This window comes from Danio rerio, chromosome 4 (genome assembly GCF_049306965.1).
Source record: "Danio rerio strain Tuebingen ecotype United States chromosome 4, GRCz12tu, whole genome shotgun sequence".
In the NCBI taxonomy this organism is placed as follows: Eukaryota; Metazoa; Chordata; class Actinopteri; order Cypriniformes; family Danionidae; genus Danio; species Danio rerio.
Window position 1 is genome coordinate 19,070,407 of NC_133179.1, and position 21,039 is coordinate 19,091,445.

General features: G+C 33.8%; 1 protein-coding gene across 2 annotated transcripts in view; it reads left to right on the forward strand.

Annotated features, from left to right (window-relative positions):
* cfap54 (cilia and flagella associated 54) overlaps positions 1-20,866 on the forward strand; it is a 43,647-nt gene extending 22,781 nt beyond the window's left edge. Inside the window, exons 42-69 of one of the 2 annotated variants that reach the window (NM_001423554.1) lie at positions 384-587; positions 1,244-1,331; positions 1,457-1,627; positions 1,705-1,771; positions 5,042-5,227; positions 5,330-5,416; positions 5,522-5,644; positions 6,608-6,661; positions 6,807-6,957; positions 7,971-8,092; positions 8,295-8,446; positions 9,037-9,166; positions 10,033-10,195; positions 10,276-10,436; positions 10,523-10,669; positions 11,512-11,632; positions 12,270-12,434; positions 12,526-12,637; positions 13,008-13,092; positions 13,175-13,234; positions 13,324-13,450; positions 15,505-15,660; positions 15,841-16,010; positions 16,086-16,181; positions 18,237-18,343; positions 18,518-18,662; positions 18,763-18,849; positions 20,625-20,862. In NM_001423554.1, coding sequence (NP_001410483.1) covers positions 384-587; positions 1,244-1,331; positions 1,457-1,627; positions 1,705-1,771; positions 5,042-5,227; positions 5,330-5,416; positions 5,522-5,644; positions 6,608-6,661; positions 6,807-6,957; positions 7,971-8,092; positions 8,295-8,446; positions 9,037-9,166; positions 10,033-10,195; positions 10,276-10,436; positions 10,523-10,669; positions 11,512-11,632; positions 12,270-12,434; positions 12,526-12,637; positions 13,008-13,092; positions 13,175-13,234; positions 13,324-13,450; positions 15,505-15,660; positions 15,841-16,010; positions 16,086-16,181; positions 18,237-18,343; positions 18,518-18,662; positions 18,763-18,849; positions 20,625-20,744 — 3,557 coding nt within the window. In that variant the 3' untranslated portion in view covers positions 20,745-20,862. Of the gene's footprint in view, positions 1-383; positions 588-1,243; positions 1,332-1,456; positions 1,628-1,704; positions 1,772-5,041; positions 5,228-5,329; positions 5,417-5,521; positions 5,645-6,607; positions 6,662-6,806; positions 6,958-7,970; positions 8,093-8,294; positions 8,447-9,036; positions 9,167-10,032; positions 10,196-10,275; positions 10,437-10,522; positions 10,670-11,511; positions 11,633-12,269; positions 12,435-12,525; positions 12,638-13,007; positions 13,093-13,174; positions 13,235-13,323; positions 13,451-15,504; positions 15,661-15,840; positions 16,011-16,085; positions 16,182-18,236; positions 18,344-18,517; positions 18,663-18,762; positions 18,850-20,624 lie in introns of both variants that reach the window. The other variant, XM_073946307.1, reaches the window with a different exon arrangement.
* Positions 20,867-21,039: the final 173 nt, after the last annotated feature.

The window sequence follows — 21,039 nt, forward strand, 5'->3', positions numbered from 1 at the left end:
CTCTCGCCTGGTGAGTTTAGTGTGAGAAGTTTTTCGAATTAGATAACGTGTCCTCAGTTTAGTGTGTCAATCGGGCACAGAAAATATTAGTATCATTATAGGCTTTGCTGAAAGACTTTATTACCGGCAATTAGGGGAAAATTATGGTAGGCTATAAGAGATTTTAAAGGAAATAAATATTAAGAAAAAAACATTCTTAAACACAGTGCCAAATTGGAGTTTTTTTTACCACATTTTAAAATTGATCACATGGGTTTCACATACTTCACATATGATTTTAGCATGTGATTGCCCATGTGAGGCTCATTTGGTTTTTGCACACTAAACTATCTGTCCATTTTTTAATACTTTCAATCACACCCTTTATATATCTGTGGCCTTAGCGTATGTCGAAGTGCCATTCTCTAAAGAGACCAGCAGCATTCTGCAGGGAAAGGTGGAACTCAGCTTGGCAGCCTGTACTCCTCCAGACATCAACCCTCCAGACCTGTCCAAAGAAGACTTCAGCTCTCTGGGCTCCATCTACAGCACTACGCTGCCTCACACACAGCTCCAGACGGTCTTCACCTCCTACAACAATTCTATTAGTGAGAACCAATCTGAACATATCACCAGCACATTTTGTTTATAAACAAGCTAATACAGTGCAAATAATAGAACAAATTGTAAAATACTTTTTTTTTTTTAATTTAATGTGTATTTCCTGTTGCTTTTTATTGTGTATTCTTCATTGCTAATTTTGTGTAAAACATAGTGAACAGCAACTCTTGTAGCACTAAGAAAGATTACAACTACAATTTCTAAAGGTTACAGCAGTACAAAATTATTAGGAAAATGTTTTCAATTAGGTGTAGGTCAGGGCTCTAGGCGGGCCATTTCATTATTTTAATGTGTTCAGCTTCAAGTAAGTACTTTTTCTGTTTTGCAGTGTGACAGATTGGTTTGAAGAAGTTTTAATCACTTTAGAGTGGGTTAACACCTTGCAAACTTGGTGAATACTCTAAAATTAGGTTGCCAGTTCAATAGGATTTGTAAGATAATTAAGGAAATTACAACAGTTGCAAGATTAACACTAATAACTGTGATGATTTGAAAGTGTTCGCTAATTTTGATCAGTAATGTTTTACAGATATCTCATTTAAGCTTTTATACTGTGCTTCAAAATATACGTAACTGCTTTTTTTACTCTGGTGAGCATAATATTCTCCTTTTTTTATCTCCGCCATTTTGTCATGTCATGAAGAATATCTCAAAGCAAATAAGTGCAACTCCTTCCTGGTGCAAGCTCACCATGACCTTGGAAACCTGCATTTCTACAATGGAAATCTAAAGTAAGATGTGTGCATTTAAATACTGACCCCAAACATTTGAACCTTAGTCTAATTCAGTGATTGCACAGTAAAAAAAAAAGGGAAAAAAGGCTTGTATTAGTGTCTTTATTTTTGTTTATGTATAGGTCTGCACACTCCTGCTGGACTAAAGCTCTAGACTGTGCTCTTCAAAGCTATGGAGTTCTGGAGTCTTGGGATGGAGACACCTGGGGCAGCAGTTCGTCTCAGGAAACACTGAGGCATGCTGGGATATGGGGCTGTCTCCAGGGAGCTGTGCTTTCAGCCAAGATCGCACAGTGAGTGAAAACCCAAAAGGTGTTTTTGAGACAGCTTTCCATTACAGCTGTATAATTTCTGTTTTTTCTCCTGACAGGCATATCCTTACCTTAAACATCCACCAGCGCACAAAGTGCTGCCTTCTCTCTGCCAAACTCTTCAAGGTAAGAATTGAGTCACTTTTTTATTCTTAACCCGATTATACTTCATGAGTTGGCAGCGCACGAGGTCATGTAAATGTATTAACTTGTTTTCCTTTATTGAAATAAGATCATAAATTGTTTAAGGATAAACAGATTGCCACAGATTGATTTTTCGCCAATAATTTCACGCATGTAAATGGATCAACTGTTTTGAGTCAGTTTATTGAAGTGTGCATGTGTGATATCTGACAGAAACACATCGCAGGAACAAATGTAAGCTCATTCAGAACAAACCAAAAGTTTAGCATTAAGGGAGGTGGAAACTCAGAAAGTTTATACTACCTAAATATTTATAAAACTCTATTCTCATCTTGTACAGCAGAAGTGCTGCAATGAAAATGATGCATCATGATAGGTCAATATTTGACCTAGAAGTTTGCACTGATGAAGAAATATTATTCTTTGGTTTTTAATGATTTATTCAACTAACATAAACTAAATACTCAGAGTTAGATGCACAAATGATTACATTTAGACATCAGTTCTGGGAGATAAACTGATTTATTAGTCTTGTAAATGCAGTTTAATTGCATTGTCTTGGTTTGCAACTTTGCATGTAAACTGTGACAAAAGCTTATTTTAAGAAGCTGATTTTTGTGATTTATCATCCTTTTGGTGTGCATGTATAGTGCCCAGCATAAATGAGTACACCCATAAATGTCTCCTTTAAAGGAAAACTGGGATGCTATTCAATAAGTTATATGTTTATATACATAAGAGTAGTCAGTAATCAAAGCCAAAACTGCAAAATCAAACACGATAACTTAAGGTCGTGATGCAAAAGTTAGTACATCCTATATGTTAGGGCACACTATAAAATAAATATCATAAAATGAGAGAACTATAAAATAAATTAAGTTGAGATTTTTTTAACCACCTTATTTTTTATTTATTTTGTTTATTTTTAAGCGTTTATTTATGTGCTTTTTGCATTTTATAAAACTACAACAAAATGCAGAAGAAAAAAATAGTACGATACAATAATACAATACATAAAAGACTAACCCATGGCAGAACAAGCAAACAACTGAAGAACACCTTATTTTAATTGAAATGTATTTTCTTTTTGTTCCTAAAGATGATAATCTATCACATTGTTATTGTAATGAATATAACTGTTTAATAAAATGGTTTTAGTTAAATGCACCAAAACGTATTATCTATATTCACCAGGTTTTTTTTTTTTTGTTCTTGAAAGTAGTTGATAATACTTACATTTCAGACATATGGATTCAAGGATTGGAAAGTACCTAAAAACAAACATAGCTGCATTTTTTGGGTGTTATTTCAACAATTATAATGTGAAAAAATCAGAATGAAAGAATGTGAATGAATTGTAATGTGAAAAAAATCAGAATGAAAGAATGAAATGAAATTCTCAATTTAAAAGTCTTACACTTAAATTTTGTACCATACCATGAATCTTTATTCATTCATTACCCTTCGGCCTAGTCTCTTTATTCATAAAGGGTCGCCACAGCTGACTTCCGTCAACTCTTCGAGGAAATGTTTTACACAGCGGATGCTTTTCCAGCTGCGACCCAGTACTGGGAAACATTCATATACATTCATTTACACTCATACACTACAGCCAGTTTAGTTTATTCAATTCACCTATAGCGCATGTCTTTGGACTGTGGGGGAAATTGAAGCAACCGGAGGAAACCCACGTGAACATGGGGAGAACATGCAAAATCCACTCTAGAGCTGCACGATTCTGGCTGAAATGAGAATCTCGATTTTTTTGCCTAAAGTAAAGATCACAATTTTCTCACGATTCTGTTGATGTAAAATAAAGGTTAATATAAGTGGGCTATTATTATTGTTATTCTCAAACATGTGGTAAAACAGCAATAGGCTTTGTGTAGCTGTACTGTGGGTTAAAAAGCTAAATTTTGTATAGACTTGGAATATTGGTCTTGAACAAACTTCAGATTTGTCCTGATCATTAATGCTGATGATAATTCTGATGTTGAATTATTGTGTTTGAGACATATGCGTACAATCTGTAATTTTCTGCTTAAAATCTGTCACTGACGGGATTTCCGTGAGTACAGAAGACTGGGTGGGTATTTTTGCATTTCAGCGGGTTTTGGATGGACTTTTTGGGCTGGAATTAGTCAGCTACATCTGGTAACACTGTGTGCGCTTTCGGTTTTATTTTCACTGCTAAGAGCGGTTCACTTCCCGCGCGGCTCACAAACAATCACTCTGTGCCACAAACTGAATGTTGCTAACAACTTTATTACCTGTTATTCACAGCCTATGCAGGTTCTGTTCACTAAAGTAGATTTCATTTAGAGGCGCACACCCGCCATCTCTGTGGTAACAGCTGACGGATTTTGCGGGTGCAAATACATCATTACATGATGACAGAAATTACAATTTTAGTGTGAATTATATCTTATTAATACAACATGTGACTCTTTCAACACCATTTGGAGGTGTCCACGTTGCTGAACACCGTATGTAAAACAACTAAACTTGAAAATATGATTGACAGAATCGTAGAAATGCTGGATTAACATCGTCTAGGGGGTCGAATCGAGATCGCGATCTTTTTACGATTATTTGTGCAGCTTTACTCCACACAGAAATGCCAACTGACCCAGCCAGGACTTGAACCAGCGAACTTCTTGCTGTGAGGCGACAGTGCTAACCACTGAGCCACCGTGTCATCCACCATAAATATTATTGGATCATAATATTTCAGAAACCGCGCTTGAATATTAATATTATTAGTATTGAATTCAACAAATTTTATTAAAGTGATTTAATAATGACCTACCTTCCTGCAGATTTAATTTGCTACTCTGACCAAACATACCTGTCTGTAATTATCAAGGGCTGCTCCAGGTCCTTATTAATTGCTTCAGGTGTGCTTGATAGAGGTTGGAGTTGAAATCTGCAGGAAGGTAGTTCTTCAGGAACAGGTTTGGTGACCCCAGCTCTAACATTTTTAATCTAAATATTAAGTGTAAGTGAAATGTTAAGTACAGTAAGTATTTTTATGGCACTATATATGCTGAGGTATTAATTATCATTTAAAATTAAGAGTGCTTTAAAAATTTCCTTGAATCTGGTGTCCATGAAAGAGCGGTAACCCTGATTTTTACTGTTTACTGTAATGTGCTCATTGAAATGTTGAAGTATTTTATTTTGTATCTCAGCTAATGATGAAATACCGGCCATTAAATAATATGAACAGTAATAATATCTTATATTCTACAGTGCCTATTGACGGCCTCTTTGCCACGTCCAATGATGGACCTGTCATACTCCACATACTCTCTGGAGACGGAGCTTATTCCAGGCATCGACCTCTTCTCTGAGCCAGATCGAGGGAATCTCGGGACCACCGTTGCCAGTTTGTCTTTTCTCAGCCACTGGCTGTACACTTCAGGACACTTTCTAAGGGTATTAGCGATACATTCGTTAATATACTCATATTAAGAGAAGCGTTTGTGCAATTAACAGTTGATATATGATACATATTATATTGAACATCCATTATTTCAGGTTCTTCCTGTGCTGGCTCTGTACCTGTATATTGCCAGAACTGTGTGTCGGGATCCACACCTCACTGTCTCATGCAGAATAATAAAGGTTTGGAGATATTGTGTAGTCAATGCAGTTTATTCTTGTATATCTTGTAAAATTGTGTTGCAGTGGGTGTAGAAGCATTGTTTACTTGTTTGTTTTTGTATACAGGTAAAGGTTTTGACAGAGTTGGGGTGCTTCACTCAAGCAATTAAAGAACTTGGCAGTCTCACATTTGGTGAAGGAATCCCTGTACCTAATGGAGGCCTCCACAGAGCAGAAAAGCCATCTTGGGTAATCCAATTTAAAATAAGATAAACTATTGCATCTGACAAAAACGAAATATGTAGTTATCTCCTGTATAATGAAGCAATTAGTTATCTTGATCTGAAAAAAAAAACATGAAACTAATCAGTTTAGAGGCAATTTTTTATTAAAGTTTATTAATATTTTATTCATATTATACTGTTTATAATCATTATATACTGCGATTCAAAAGGTTGATCTCAGTAAAAAAAATTAAAGAGCAAAATTACACTAATGTAATACTAAGGATGCATTAAACTGGTCAAAAATTACAGCAAAGTTCTCTAAAAAACTATATTAAAAAGATGTTCTGTTGAACCCGAAAGGTTTCGTTGAATATAAATGTATATACATCAATAGGAAAACAAAAGCAACGTGTTGAGATCATTACAGAGTAGGCCTTTTTCTCAAACAATTCTAAAAAAAGTCTAATAGTTTGCACAAAAATTTGAGACTGCACAGCTGCTTTCAGCATTTAAAAGTATTAACTGTTACTAAAAATCAGCACTTTAAAAGGATCATGTGACTATCACTAAAGATTAGAAAATGATTGCTGAAAATTTTACTTTTCTCTCAAAAATAATTACATATTAAAATATATATATTAAAATAGAAAATTGTAATATTCAGTGACAATAACATTATTATTATTAATTAGTATACAGTATACCATTTTTTGATTCAGCTTTGATGTATTAAGACTATTTCTTAATAGTTCTTCTGAATGATTTCAGATAAACAGTCTTAAAATGTAAACAGCTTATAAAAAAAACATCCCATAATGTAAATAAGTTGTCATTTAAAAAGAATATGTTAATAACTCAATTTTGACAAAAATGTCAGATAGAACCTTGAAATTCTAAGGTGACAACATCTTTAAACAGAATAAAAAATATAGTATTGTGATTCTTTTTATTTATTCATTCATTTGTAATTTTAAAAATCCCACAGGAAAAGAAAATATTTAATGAAGGGAAACCCCTGATGGATCCGTCCAACCTTCAAGTAAGTTTACTTGTTTTCACAGCTACATTCCAAATCATGTAGAGGATATATTATACTGATTATGATGATGATGATGATGATGATGATGATGATGATGATGATGATGATGATAATGATGATGATAAACGTGTGATCTTTTCCTTAGGTTCTAGAGGACACGGTCAATAAGAGACCAAGTACAGATATCATAGCTCTTTATGGCTCACGACTGACCAAGCAGCTTCTGATGGCCAAAGTTCATCTCATCTTAGCTATATGTAGTACTATACATGACCTGCCTAATTCACCACCATCAGGTATTTTTTCAGTACTAGTTTGTTAGGGATATTTGCGAATCCTAAATTTGCATAACCCAATAATACCAATTTAATATTAACGTCATATTATAATTATCCAATTATTACAATTATTTTATTTATTTATTTATTTATTTATTTATTTATTTATTTATTTATTTATTTATTTATTTATTTATTTATTTATTTATATTTTTTATTTTAGAACTGTTACATTTTACAAAATAGGAGAGTTGAACATTGAAAATAGAAACAAATATTGTTCCCAACCCTTCCTCTATTAACAAAATGAAGTTTTAATTGCACAAACAAATAAATCATTTAAAAGTCTGCCAAGGATGTAGATGGAGGGCCTAAATTCAAAATGGGGTATAGGGGTGGTTATCATTTATTTTTTTCATTTAGTTTTAAAACCAAACTAACTAAATAATAAAACTAAAATAATATCTCCTTAAAATGTTGAGAAAAGAATGAACAGAATGAACAAAAAACTAAAAGACCAGAATAGCTAAAAATCACTAGATATAAAAGAAATCAAACTTCACTTAAACAATAATTTGCTAATTAAAAACAAAACAAAGGGAATGAACACAAAACTAAATCTTTAAGAAAGGACAAATTGCAGAGAAGAATATTGGCACTCAGGCACAAATACAGAGTCCAAGATACAAACACAAACCAGTAAAGACATGAGCGTAGAGCGCACAATACAAAGGGGAGAAAGCACACAAGGACAAGGTGAAGACACTTACACTAACAAGGACTAGATAACAGTTAAACAAGGGGGTGTGGTAAAGGGAAACAAGAGGGCTGGAAAAGAAGAGCATGTGGCAGACAAGATTATTACAATTTTTAAGTAAATAATAATTATCAAGTAAGAAAAACATAAATGATGATCATGTGATAAACGGCAGAAGAACAAGTAATGTTGAAATTGAAGTTAATTTTGGTTCTTTGTATGAAAACAACATACTGCAACATTATGTGCACTATATTATTACTTATTTTCCCAGAGCTAGCCGAATCCGAGAAACAATCTAGCTTCAAACAATCATGTTTGCCTGATGCCTCCATCAGTGATGAATCCAAGGGTCTTCAAATCACTGCCAAGAAACACACACTGGGAGAAATCAAGGTGCTGGTTTACTTCCACATTATTGCAAGGCACTGTCCAGCTATCGTTGCTCTTTAATCGTCTTTCCAGTTCTTGGCCTTTTAGTCTGTAGCAATGATGGCCACAAATTCTGAATCTATAAACATAACTGTAAATGCATGCACCAAATGCCAAGAAATTTAAGGCCAAAGTGAACATTATGTGTCTCTATTGCCCCATTCAGGCCATGCTCCTAAAAGAAACACACGTTCTGCTTATTCCTGAGCTCTTCACCCCAGATCCTCTGAGCACTGATCCTGAAGAACTGGAGCTGGCGTTGGAGATCAGACTGTTATTGTCCAATATCAACATGCAGCAGGGCAGGATGGCAGCCAGGTAGTGCAGAAACGCAAATCATGTGGACGAGCGCATGTTGTAAACTATCATTACAAACTTTGGGCCTGGTTTAAGTTGTTTTTATAAGAAATGAATGCTTAAATTTAGAAAGGATTCATTGAACGGATCCAAAATGAGAATAAAACTATAAATAATGGCATTTATATTTCAAATATATCATGAGACTGGATTAATGGTTGCTAATAAATCAGCGTTGCCATTATTACATTTTAAAATGTTTTTAAATAGACAACAGTTCTTTTAAATGACCCATTTGTACTTAATTAGATCTAATTGTCCTTTGCTTCTTAGGATGTCACACTATTATATTTAATTTATTTAACTATAATGATATTTTCATTACTTCATTCAGGGGCAAATCTGAAGATTAAATAAATTAATGTAGTCTTAAATGGGAAATGTAGTTTGTTTTTCTTTGTCATAACAGCTTAGAACATACTTCTCTAAGAAGATTAGTCAATCTAAAACCATGACATTTAATATTTGTTTTTTATTCAGCACTATTTATATTTGTCATTCTTTAGAAAGAAATCAACCAGAGTCCAAATATCTTTCACATCTTTTTTCAGTGCAGATCTGTCAGTTTCTACGTTGAGGCTGATCCAGAGATCTCCTGTGTTTCAAAGTGATTATCGCCCTCTGCCTCCTCCTAGACCACCATCTTCTGCTCTCAGACGAGCCAGAGCCAAAGCACATCAGGTGATGTGAACCTCTGTTTAAATTGCATAAATACATTACTTGTGTCTTCCATGCTGTAAAAGTCATATTTATTCATTCATTCATTTATTTTCTTTTTTAGCTAAGTCCCTTTATTAATAAGGGGTCGCCACAGCGGAATGAACCGCCAAGTCATATTCAGTTCATTACAATACATAAGCAAAATCATGCACCTGACTTTTCATAAAGAACATCCAAATGCACTTTTGTATCACTTTTTATTTGTGTCTATAGATATAAATAATAATACACCTTTTAAAGGGGGATTTCTGAAAGTAAACAAATAGTGCCCATAAATATATAGTACACAGTATAAATGAGTACACCCCCGTTTAAGAATGAATATTTTTATTAATTTCTCAGTAAATATAGACAAAACATTATGATATCTTATTAATCAGTTGAACATAAAAGTTTGTTCATCCAATATCATTAGGAATAGAAAGGTAATACATTTAAATTCAAATAAACAATTGCAAAATCACTCATCCACTTAATTTTTAGACTTTTATACTTTTGATTTTTTCCTTTTTATTAAAAATATTTAATATTTTTCCCTCACATATTAATTTAAATGTACTATTAGCATATATAATATTTAATATAGAAATTTTACTGTAAATTTAAATGTATATTGTGACAAAGCAGCTTAACATAGAAGTTCATATAAATGTATGGTTTTTAAACATGACTTCATCCAATGTTCAGATTCATGTGCTAGAAAACGTGTATGCAAATTAGATCATGTGTAATTCAATAATGCCTAATGTGCATATTTAATGATAACATTTTATAAACTTGTAATATAAAAATTGCATTTCTTAAACAATGTCTTTTTTTCCCTACAGACAAACTCCAAGGAGCTGAAGACAGTTCTCGATCTCCACAGCGAAGATGTTCCAGCTACAGTGGAAGCAAGAGAACGAATGCATGTCCTTTTCTGGCTGCGCTGCAGGCTGGCGGTGGTTCGTTCTCTTGTAGGCCACATCCCTGGAACTGCGATCTGCTCTGGTTAGCAGCTTTGCATTTCCTAACGTAATGGTCAGAGCCAATTTTTGGTGTTGTTTGACATCTTGCCCATGTTTGTGAAGGTGCAGACAGCAGTTCGGAGGCTCTCCAGCTGCTGAAAGAGGGTCTGGCGGAGGCCGAGGCCTGGGGAGATCCTGACACTAAAGCCTTGCTGCTCTTACAAGGTGTCCAGCTTAACACACACTGTGGCAGACCCAGAGAAGACAATGCATCCATGCTTCAGGTCCGTTATGACAGTTCATTATGATTTAGTGCAATCTGACCCAAAATTGACTGTTTCTGTTGGCTTTCACATGTATGTCTGTTTAGGAGATTGTGAGCTTGTTATCTGGACGCAGTGCTCTGTCTCTGCGCTCTCAAATGACTTTAGCTGAGGCTGTGCTGCTTCTTAGTGAACTGAGAGGAGCGGGAAGTCAGACACTGCATCTGCTCACACAGAAACTGCTGCTGCAACAGGTATCGTACGCTTGTGCTGAAAATTATTGATAAAATAGGTGCAATGAAGACAGGGTGGGACATAGCGTAGTTTTTTCCCTTTTAAATAACAACCAATAGCAGGGGGTTTTATCACAGCTCAGCCAGTGAAAGTGCTTGAGATCAAGCGGATGTCCAGCAAATGAGTTAAAGGGGGCGGGACATGTAAGCTACTAGAGAACATCTGATTGGTCAGAAGATTTGATGAGAAACTGAGACATGAGGTGATGTCAAAAAAATTATTGACCCATGAAGGCGGAAGTGACAAACTGCAAGCTTTACTGTAGGTGTTTATGTCTTCTAATTGTTTATTTTGTCACTATTTTGGAGCACACTAGCTTGTAGAAACAATAATACTTAACTTAATACTGCCAGTATTTCCCAGAGATGGGTTTCGGCTGGAAGGGCATCCGCTGCGTAAAAACTTGCTGGATAACTTTGCGGTTCATTCCGCTGTGGCGACCCCAGATTAATAAAGGGACTAAGCCGACAAGAAAATGAATGAATGAATACTGCCAGTAATATCTGAAAAACCTTTATTTTGATTTCATGGGGACTTTAAAAGAGGAAGATTTGCTCAAAAGTTCACACAGAACACATTTTTTCTGTCCTGTGTGCTATTAACTGTTTTCTAAATTCGCTACAGTAGCAGTCGATTGTTGTGTTTGTATCACGCATCTTTTGCAGTGACTTGTGCATAACAGTGTGCTCTGCCAATATTGCCATGTTGCAGATCACACGGTTATATTGAAGAATACAAGAACAACTACTATAAACTGATGTTTTAAATGTGTTGTAGCAGTTATATTGTGTTTTGTTTTCAGCTCAATGCCACTGGAGAATCTGTAAATCTCAAAAACGGAGGTGTGGTGGAACTTCTAGCTGGTATGAAGAATATTTATCATCCGCAGCTCCCCCTGCTGAGCAAGACAACAATGCGAATTGGTATGTCAATATGACAGAAACTATAAAACAACACTTACATTCAGGTGTTAAACTTCTTGAATCAATTCAGCCAGAAATACTTGCAAAATATAGAAACACATTTTTGCAAATAACCTCACATGTGCTTTTTACTTTGTTTTTCTTTTTTCTTTTTTGTATGTATGCTTGATTAAATGTATTATATGTGTTTTTTGATTTAGATTAGTCATTGTTTTTGTCATTTTAGCTAGATTTTGCACAGTTCGCATGAGAGTTAATTGTGGTAATTACTAATTTCTTTAACGTTTAAGATAAGCAACAGGTTAACGATAAATAATTTGATGCTTCCACTAAATGTAACATCCAAAGAATTAGATAACACTGACGAATGTTCCATAAGCAAATTATCTTAATTTATCCACATCAAGGTATTACATATAACTGAACCAAAAATGTATGATTAATTATAACTAGTTAATTAAGTAAATTTTTGTTCTTTTTTTAAAATGTTTTTTAATTTGTCATTTTTGTTTTATGTTTTGTAAACCGATTAACATGTGCTTCAAAACCTAAATCTAAAACAATTCTTAACTAATTTTGAAAGCTCAAGCATATATTGTGATATTGTGTTATACTATGTATTGATCCTCTGTTCCAGGTCTTTCTTTAGCATCACAGGCTCTATCAGGTTCCTCTGAGGGAGATGACGATCTCTGGAAGCCTTTAATATCTGCTCAAGAAGTTCTGCAATCTGCACTTAGCATCTGTCAGGCCTCAGCAAGCAGAGACCGGCAGCTGGAAGCTGACATTCTCTTCTGCATAGGTGACCAATCAGGAGAATTCTTTATTATATGATGGCCTCTTATCTTGTGAAGTAGTATTAAATGAAAATGGTTTGTCATTTGTTTCTCCAGGAGTGGTGGGGAGACATCTAATTTCCATACAAAAATCAAATCCCCAGAAAGTCTTAGAGGCCCTCTTTGGATGTTTAACCACAACTGACCACACTAATAGGCAAAGTTTGCAGTAAGTATAACCCATAGTATTTAAGTGCACAGTCTTTCAAAGTACAGCACTATAAGGATTCATTACTATCCATTATCTGTCCTTTTTTCGTCAAAAGTTTTGAGCAATACATTTTGGCTTTGTATTTGCTTAAAATAAGGTTTCTGGTATCTTTTATTCCCCTCACACAAGCACATGATAACATGGCCGCCCATTGTTTTGTTTTTATTTCTTACATTTCTGTTTTCAGAAACAAATTCTCAGTGTTGAAATCTTGCAGTCAAACTCAGCAATATAAAAATAATTCAAAGTGAAAAAAAAACATAAAAATGTGCAGAAATACTCCTCTACTTCTATTCAAACAGAACATATTGGTGTGTGTTTATTTTAGATTGACTCGTAGGTGTTACCTGGAAATGGCATTAATATACTTGCAAGAATGTGAACAAACTCCATCCCCTGGAGGGACCAGCAAGGTGTTGTAAAATGTGACAGAAATTAAGAATAATGGCAGATTACTTCTATATTATTTATTTATTTATATGTATGTGTTCTTAGGAAACAGCCAAAGAGGCCTGCCTTCTGCTCTGCTGGGTTTGTTGTAGGATGGCTTTAAAGGTCTGTATTTTACATCATCTACACATCTGTACAGAATGGAGTGTGCCGAGTATAAATGATTTATCCTTCTTTATCCTTGTGCATTGTAGATGTCAGAAGTTATTGGGAAATGTGTCAGTTTGCATGGATTTACTGGAGAAACTGAAGGCTCTATACCACTTACTTCAATGAAAGCCCTGCCTGCATTTGCATTGAATGATCTCTTCCTCCCTTGTGGTAATCTTAAACCCCAAAACGTTGACCTAGTGACCCTAAACCACAAAATCATATATTGCACATGTAGGTTTTTGGCTATACCCCAAATATTCTTCTTTTATGCAAATAATTATTTGAATATTAGGTAAAGATCTTGTTCAATGAAGATGTTTTTTTATACATTTTTTATTGTAAATAGATTAACAGGTTACTGTTAGTAATTAGTAATATGCATTGGTAAAACCCTACTTTGGTCAACTTTTTCAGGATTTAGATTTTTCTGAACCCTCTTTTTTTTTTTTTTTTTTTTGGTCTAGACTGAGACAGTTTTATCCTAGAACAGTAATTGAACTGAGCAATCACTTTCCCTCTGGTGCCATGTGAATATTCAATTCATTTTTAATTAACATTTTAAAAATGGATTTAACATGTTTATTTATTTATCTGTTTAGTGTATTAGCGAATGTATTTGATTACTTCAATAATATGAGTGTGTGTGTGTGTGTGTGTGTGTGTGTGTGTGTGTGTGTGTGTGTGTGTGTGTGTGTGTGTGTGTGTGTGTGTGTGTGTGTGTGTGTGTGTGTGTGTGTGTGTGTGTGTGTGTGTGATTTTAGGTACTGCACAATAGAAATCTTTTATTACTGTACAGTGACAATAAACTTAAACTCAAACTTTTGATCACTCAGATTCTATATTTAAATAGTTGTATCTTGGCCAAATATTGATTTGTTAACAAATTAAGCTTATGTAAAAGCTTATTAGTTTATTAGCTATTAATTTTTAGATGATTTTCAAATTGACATTTGTGACTGGTATTATGGTCCAGGGTTAATATGCTTTGTTTCAATGTTTAATCCCTGATTAGCCACAAGCTAATGTATAGGCAAGGCAAGGCAAGTTTATTTATATAGCACATTTCATACACAATGGCAATTCAAAGTGCTTTACATAAACAAGAATAAAAGAAACAAGTAAAATAAAAATAAAAACAAATAATAAAAATGCGTAAAAACAAAACAAAACATAAAAACAGGTAAAATGTGATATAAAAGAATGAAGAAGAAGAGAAAAACATGATAGTGCAATCTGTCGGACGCAGCACAGTGCTCATTCAGTAAAGGCACAGCTAAACAGATGTGTTTTCAGTCTTGATTTGAATGAGCCTAATGTTGGAGCACATCTGATCATTTCTGGAAGCTGATTCCAGCAGCGGGGGGCATAGTGGCTAAAAGCCGATTCACCCTGCTTTGACTGAACTCTTGGAACTTCTAGTTTATATGATCCTAATGATCTGAGTGATCTGTTAGGTTTGTATTCAGTGAGCATATCTGTGATGTATTTAGGTCCTAGGCCATTTAGTGATTTATAGACCAGTAATAATACTTTAAAATCTATTCTGAATGTAACTGGCAGCCAGTGTAAAGACCTGAGGACAGGTGTGATGTGCTCTGATTTCCTGCTTCTGGTTAGAATTCTGGCTGCAGCGTTCTGGATGAGCTGCAACTGTCTGACTGTTTTTTTAGGAAGACCAGTGAGGAGTCCATTACAGTAATCCACCCTGCTGCTAATAAAAGCATGAACAAGTTTCTCTAAGTCTTCACTAGAAACAAAGCATCTGATTCTTGCTATGTTTTTGAGATGATAGTATGCTGATTTACTGACTTATAGTAAAACAATATAATGTTTTGTTTTTTTGAAAGTCACCTATAATTGTCAAAGTGAATAAATAGGGATCTACTGATGCCCTTTAGTTTTCAGAATGAATGAATATATGTACTTTGATTTTTGCTACTCAGCAATACCTGCATTTTCATTTAATTTGTGGATTGGAGAATCCAAGAAAATATGAAACATTTTAGTTAATTCATTTAGGAAATATATAATTTCAGTTTAATTATACCTGTTACAATTTATTGTTCAAGCTGCTATGACTAACACTGCTCTGTGGTATTGTTTTATGGTATCAAGAGTTTTCATAATTATGAATTTGAGTATTTGAGTGCAATAGTGTGCATCACTAATAATAAATATGTAATAATCTGCAGTTTACTTGAATGTATGAATCTAATTGGCAGGTGGGCTAGAACATGTTGAGACTGTCACCAGTCCTAAATCATTCATAGACACTGAGCGTGAGGTAAACAGCGGGAAATACACACAGCTGACCTGGGTTCATGTGTCCCGCTACTGCACGCACTTAAGCAACCTGCTACAGGTCTCCTCACAACCAGGTACATCACATTAAACTATGGCTCATTTAGTCAATTTATTACTCAATCAGTAAATCTACCATTTGTTGAGGGTATACAGTGCTCTCAATATTGCCACTCTTCATAAATATGAGCAAAGAAGTTGGCAGTATTAGTGTTTTTTTAGTTGATAGTGTAATTTGCTAATGTAATGTTATTCAGGTGTGATGCAGGATATCGATGGGCTTCTGTCTGCGTCTGGGGATCCCAAACTGGCTCTCAGACTGTCACAGTTGCACACTTTCTTCAGGCATCACCATCCATCTTACAGAGAGCAGTTAAATATTCCTCATCCTCCTACTGCTCTAATACTAGAGCCTCAGCGAATACAGGTTTCTCTTTACACATTTATTAAAATAAAAACAAAATTTCATCTCTACTAATAGTCTCCCTCGTGACTCTTTCAGCATGATCAGCCCTTGTCAGATCTGTGGCCATCAGCCAGCACTGAAGTCCAGGAGCTGAGCATCCTGTGGTACAGACCCTCCTCACAGCAAAACACGGTAGTCAGATACTCATCCATTTCCATACTCATCGTTTTTTTTTAGTTTTCTTTTATTTAGAAACTATGGACAATTAAATTGATCTGTCTGTTACAAACATTAGTTCCAAGAGACATTTAAACTCAGAAACACTGGAATTTTAATTATAATTGAGATTAGAGACTGTGACAGTACAAAAAGTTTCATGTGGTTTTAAAACTGGATATATACAGTATATATTTCTCCATGGATATGTTTGAAGAAAATGCATAAAAACTAAACAAAATTAAAAAATGAATAAATAATTTAATCTAAGGGCTATTCTTCAACTACGGGCACTTTTAGCCTTGTGAAGTTGAGTAAAAAAAACTTGTTCAAAATTAACGTAACATAGCCTCATAAGTTTAAACAATTTGTCTAGTTTTAGGATCTGTAAGAGGACAAACTTATAAGAAGAAGAAGATATAAGAAGAGAAACATTTTTCTATCGTGAACTGAACAAATGTCAATTCCACCACATCTCAGTATACAGCTTATTTCAAAATGAAATAAATTATTATGGCAGTCAAACATTGTCTAAGATCATTTTTGTATCTAGTTTAACCAATTGTTCCACAATGTATATAAAAATTATACATTTGTCACTGAAATTAGTTGTATGCTGAATTGTACAGCTGTCACACTCTAAAATTTAATATTAATTTGTTTAAGAGTTTATTAGAAAATAAATAAACTCAATTTGTATATTAAATAAAGCATGAACTTCTACATTGTGAATACACATTTAATGTGTAATAAGAACTTTTTAAATATTTTTTAAAATATGTGTGGTGATGGAAATGACAGTGGTGGAAATCACATTTCCACAGTTTATTGTGAAAAATGAAAAATAGCTTCACTGCTTTGAATTGATTCTAGCCTTTCATGTTGACAAAACACTCTTATTTACCTTAATTTTGTTTGGTTTTTAAAAACATTTTTGAAGGTACAACATATTTGGAAATAACATGGAATAAATGTATTTCCTTGTGAAACAATATTTACCTTGATTTTTCTTCAAGTGTTGTTAATAAAAATTTTTGATTCCCTCCACGTGAACATGTTCTCAGATGGCACTATTCATTTTCATAGAAACCACCTAAATAATCTTTCACAAACAGTGTTGTGGTGGAAATGACACTGACACTATGCGATACTGTGGTATAGAAAATAATATTGATAATAGTCTGACATTAATAACTATAAAATATTTGAATTATTTCACTAGTGCTTAATTAAGATACATTAATAGATACCAGATCAATAATATTTTAAAATGTTATTTTCATTGTTGAAGTTTAAAACACTAGGTGTGCGACAAGGTGAAAACAGTGATTTTGACACCAAAAAGGAGGTTGAATAACATGAAAAATATATAATAGAAAAGCTAGTAAAAAATTTAAAGTAGGTGTTATTGTTAGTTTGACAAAGAAAGAGGAATTTGAACAAAACTATAAATATTTTTATTTTTTCAAATGATACATTTTAGGATAAATTAATATACAATAATTAGTCCAAAAATTAAATAACAATTAATTAAATAAATAATACACTTTTATAAATACTCAAATAATTCAAATGAAAACATTTACTCATATAGTAGCAATATAATGTGTAGACTAATGCAGTAATGTAAACTAATAGCACATATTTTCCTAAAGATTTCAGGCCCATTTATAGTATTAGTTTTTAACCGTGTAAATTAGACCTGTATGCAAGAAGCTATATTGAATTTCTTTATATTTAAGATGGGGTCCTTACACAAGGATGATAATATTTTCATGTGTCCATGGCATCTTAATATTGAACAAATCTGTCATAGCCTTTTGAATTTCCTAACAAATTATATTGAGAAAAAGTACAATTTCAATGCAAGCTGTTTACACGTGGGCAAAGAAAAGTAGTGAAAACACAAAAGTTCTTACACATACCTTTGCAAAACGATAACTGGGAATTGTTTGAACCAAATGAGTTTTATAGTTGAGTTATAGGATGTAATTCTAGTTTTTGAGAAGGAAATGTGTTTGATTTCTTCAGGTTCTGCTTCTCTTCTCTGTAAATGATACTCCTATATCAGCAATAACCCCTATTGCAGACGCAATTGCTGCAATACAGGCTGGACAGAGGACAATCAGTTTAGAAAGGTAGGAACTGCGTTCATCTACCTAATGAAAAACATAAGATAATTGAGATAAACACAATATTGTTTCTTATTCAGCTTGTCTGTTTGTCAAGTAGGGGTAAAGTTTGTTTTATTCTGACCTTTGCATTTCTGTTTAATGTAAGCTGTAGTTATTTATCTTTTATGGCTTTGGCAGGCTGAGGGCTGTTCACACCCTACTGAGCTCAACATGTGTAGAGGTTGAAGGCCGTGTTTCACCCTCCACAAACTCTGTTTCCTCTACAAGTCAAAAAGAAGAAAACCAAAACACAAGAGCGTCACCCTCTAGCACTCCCCAACAGGTCTGTCTGGGCCTAGAATGTCCATAATGTACCTCCAGGCAGTATTGAATACACTGAGTTAACCTCTTGTTTTCTTTTCACCTGCAATGGTTTCTAATAGGACATGCTTCTGGAGATGGCCACACGCGTCTGCACTGAGATCAGGAATTTACTGAAGCCTGATTTCAGTTCGGCACCCCTCACAGAGGTGAAGTCTCAAACCTTTACTTTTAGGCTATATTTACATGACAACAATGTAGCCGAAATAGGAAATGTTTTTCTCTTGCATTTTAAAAAAAGTTTCACATTTACACAGCAAAGTTTTCAAAAAGATCTGCAATTACTCATCAGAGGAAACAGGCAAAAACGCTGTTTTACTAACACATTACATATGCAATCTGAAAAAAGTGAAACTACTGTGTCTTTTATTGTACATTTGTCAAATCCAGTTCCAGGAGGGCCACAGCCCTGTACAGTTTAGTTCCAACCCTGCTTCAACACACTTACCTGTAGGTTGACCTGAACCTGAAGACTTAACTCATGTGTATTCAATTAGGATTAAAGCTAAACTGTTCAGAGCTGCAGCCCTCCAGGAACTAGGTTCAACACCTGTGAAAATACGTTTTCGAGTTTTATTAAATTTGCTTCGAAACAAAATTAAAAGCATTAGTTTTTCTCAAAGTTGTATTTAAGTAATACTTTAAGCCGGCAGTTTTAATTTCGTGTAATCACATGAAAAAGGTACTGTTTATGTGCTATTCAGCTAAGGATTTTTAATGTGAGTTTGATTATCATCTTGTGTAACATTTCAGTGTAACACACTGAAAGCACCAGCAGATAGTTTACCTCAGATTTTTAAAACCAAATAACTAGCAATAGCATAGCCTAAAATCATATGAATTAATTATAGTTAAGTGCAACGTACAATTTTACTTTACTTTGGTTCAACTTCAAATCAAAATCAATTTAATTTATTCATGGTCTATAAAATATTTTACCTTGAGTGAATGAATGATTTTTTGCTAGGGCAGAATAAATATTCTAATTAATATTAAATTACGTTTTTCAGTTTCAACCAAGTCAAAACTATAATTTGAGGGAAATGTATAAATTTAGCTGAAATAAATACAGTCATTTTTTTAAGTTGGTTTAAAGTATAAATGTTTTCAGTGCATGACGTCTTCATTTTTTAAATCACCACTATCTTTTTTTCGGGTGTTGGACAAGACAGTGGTGAATATTTTTGAAAACTTCCACTTTGGTCACACTTTGTTTGTTGAATTTAGTTACATTGCACTTACATGCCAACTAATTCTTATTAGATTATAAGTAGACTGTTAGGTTGGGGTTGGGGTTAGGGTAAGTTGACATGTACTTGCAAAGTTTCTTATTGTCAGTTAAATGTCTGTTGAAGGAGTGACATCAACAGATATTAAGCAGACAGTCTACTAATACTCAAATGGACCATCAAAATAAAGTGTTACCTCTGATTTATCAATTTTCAGTCCCAAAATGCTGTTGTCGTGCAAATGAACGGGCAAAACCCATAAAAAGCTTTTGGCTGAAAATGTTGCCATGCCAATGCACCCTCATTCATTTAGGAGATGCTTTTATCTAATCTAAAGCAACACTTTTTTCTAATAACTTTTTAGATTTTTTAGAATTTGCTAAGAAATATGCAATGAAACATTAGAGGGGAACATGTGTGGGTGATTTTTAATGATTAATGATTTCATTGGTGATTGTATGCACCGCGTTGACTCTGAAAATGTGTGCAGTATCAGTATTTTATTATATTATAAAAAATCTAAAATGTTAATAAAATTTGTAAGAACTTGCAGTTTACATACATTTAATATGGTTTCTATGTATATAAAATAATTTAAAGAATACCTTATGTCTTTGACCCTTATATTATTATTATAATGAGTACACCAAAAGACATATATCTGATTCTGTCTCTTTGTATTTCTACCCATGCAGATGCCCATTGGCCAAAGCACAAAGTATCTTGAGAATCTGGAGCGCTGCTTTAATCCTGCAACAGGCGGCACTCTACAAAATACAGCCCTCATCAGCTGGATTCTCTCTCTTCTGAATTAACCACAGCTTCATCTGTCCTGCATATGAGATAGACCAACATGCATGCAAATATTTAATATGCTATAATAATATTAATGCCTTTTTAACAGCAAATAAAGTATATATTAAAAAAAAAAAAAAAATATATATATATATATATATATATATATATATATATATATATATATATATATATATATATATATATATATATATATATATTTATATTATAAATTTACATTTAGCTATATTTCCCCCTTTTATTGATAAAAACCCACAGCTTAATCTGCACTAGATGAATGAGATAAATCAGTAT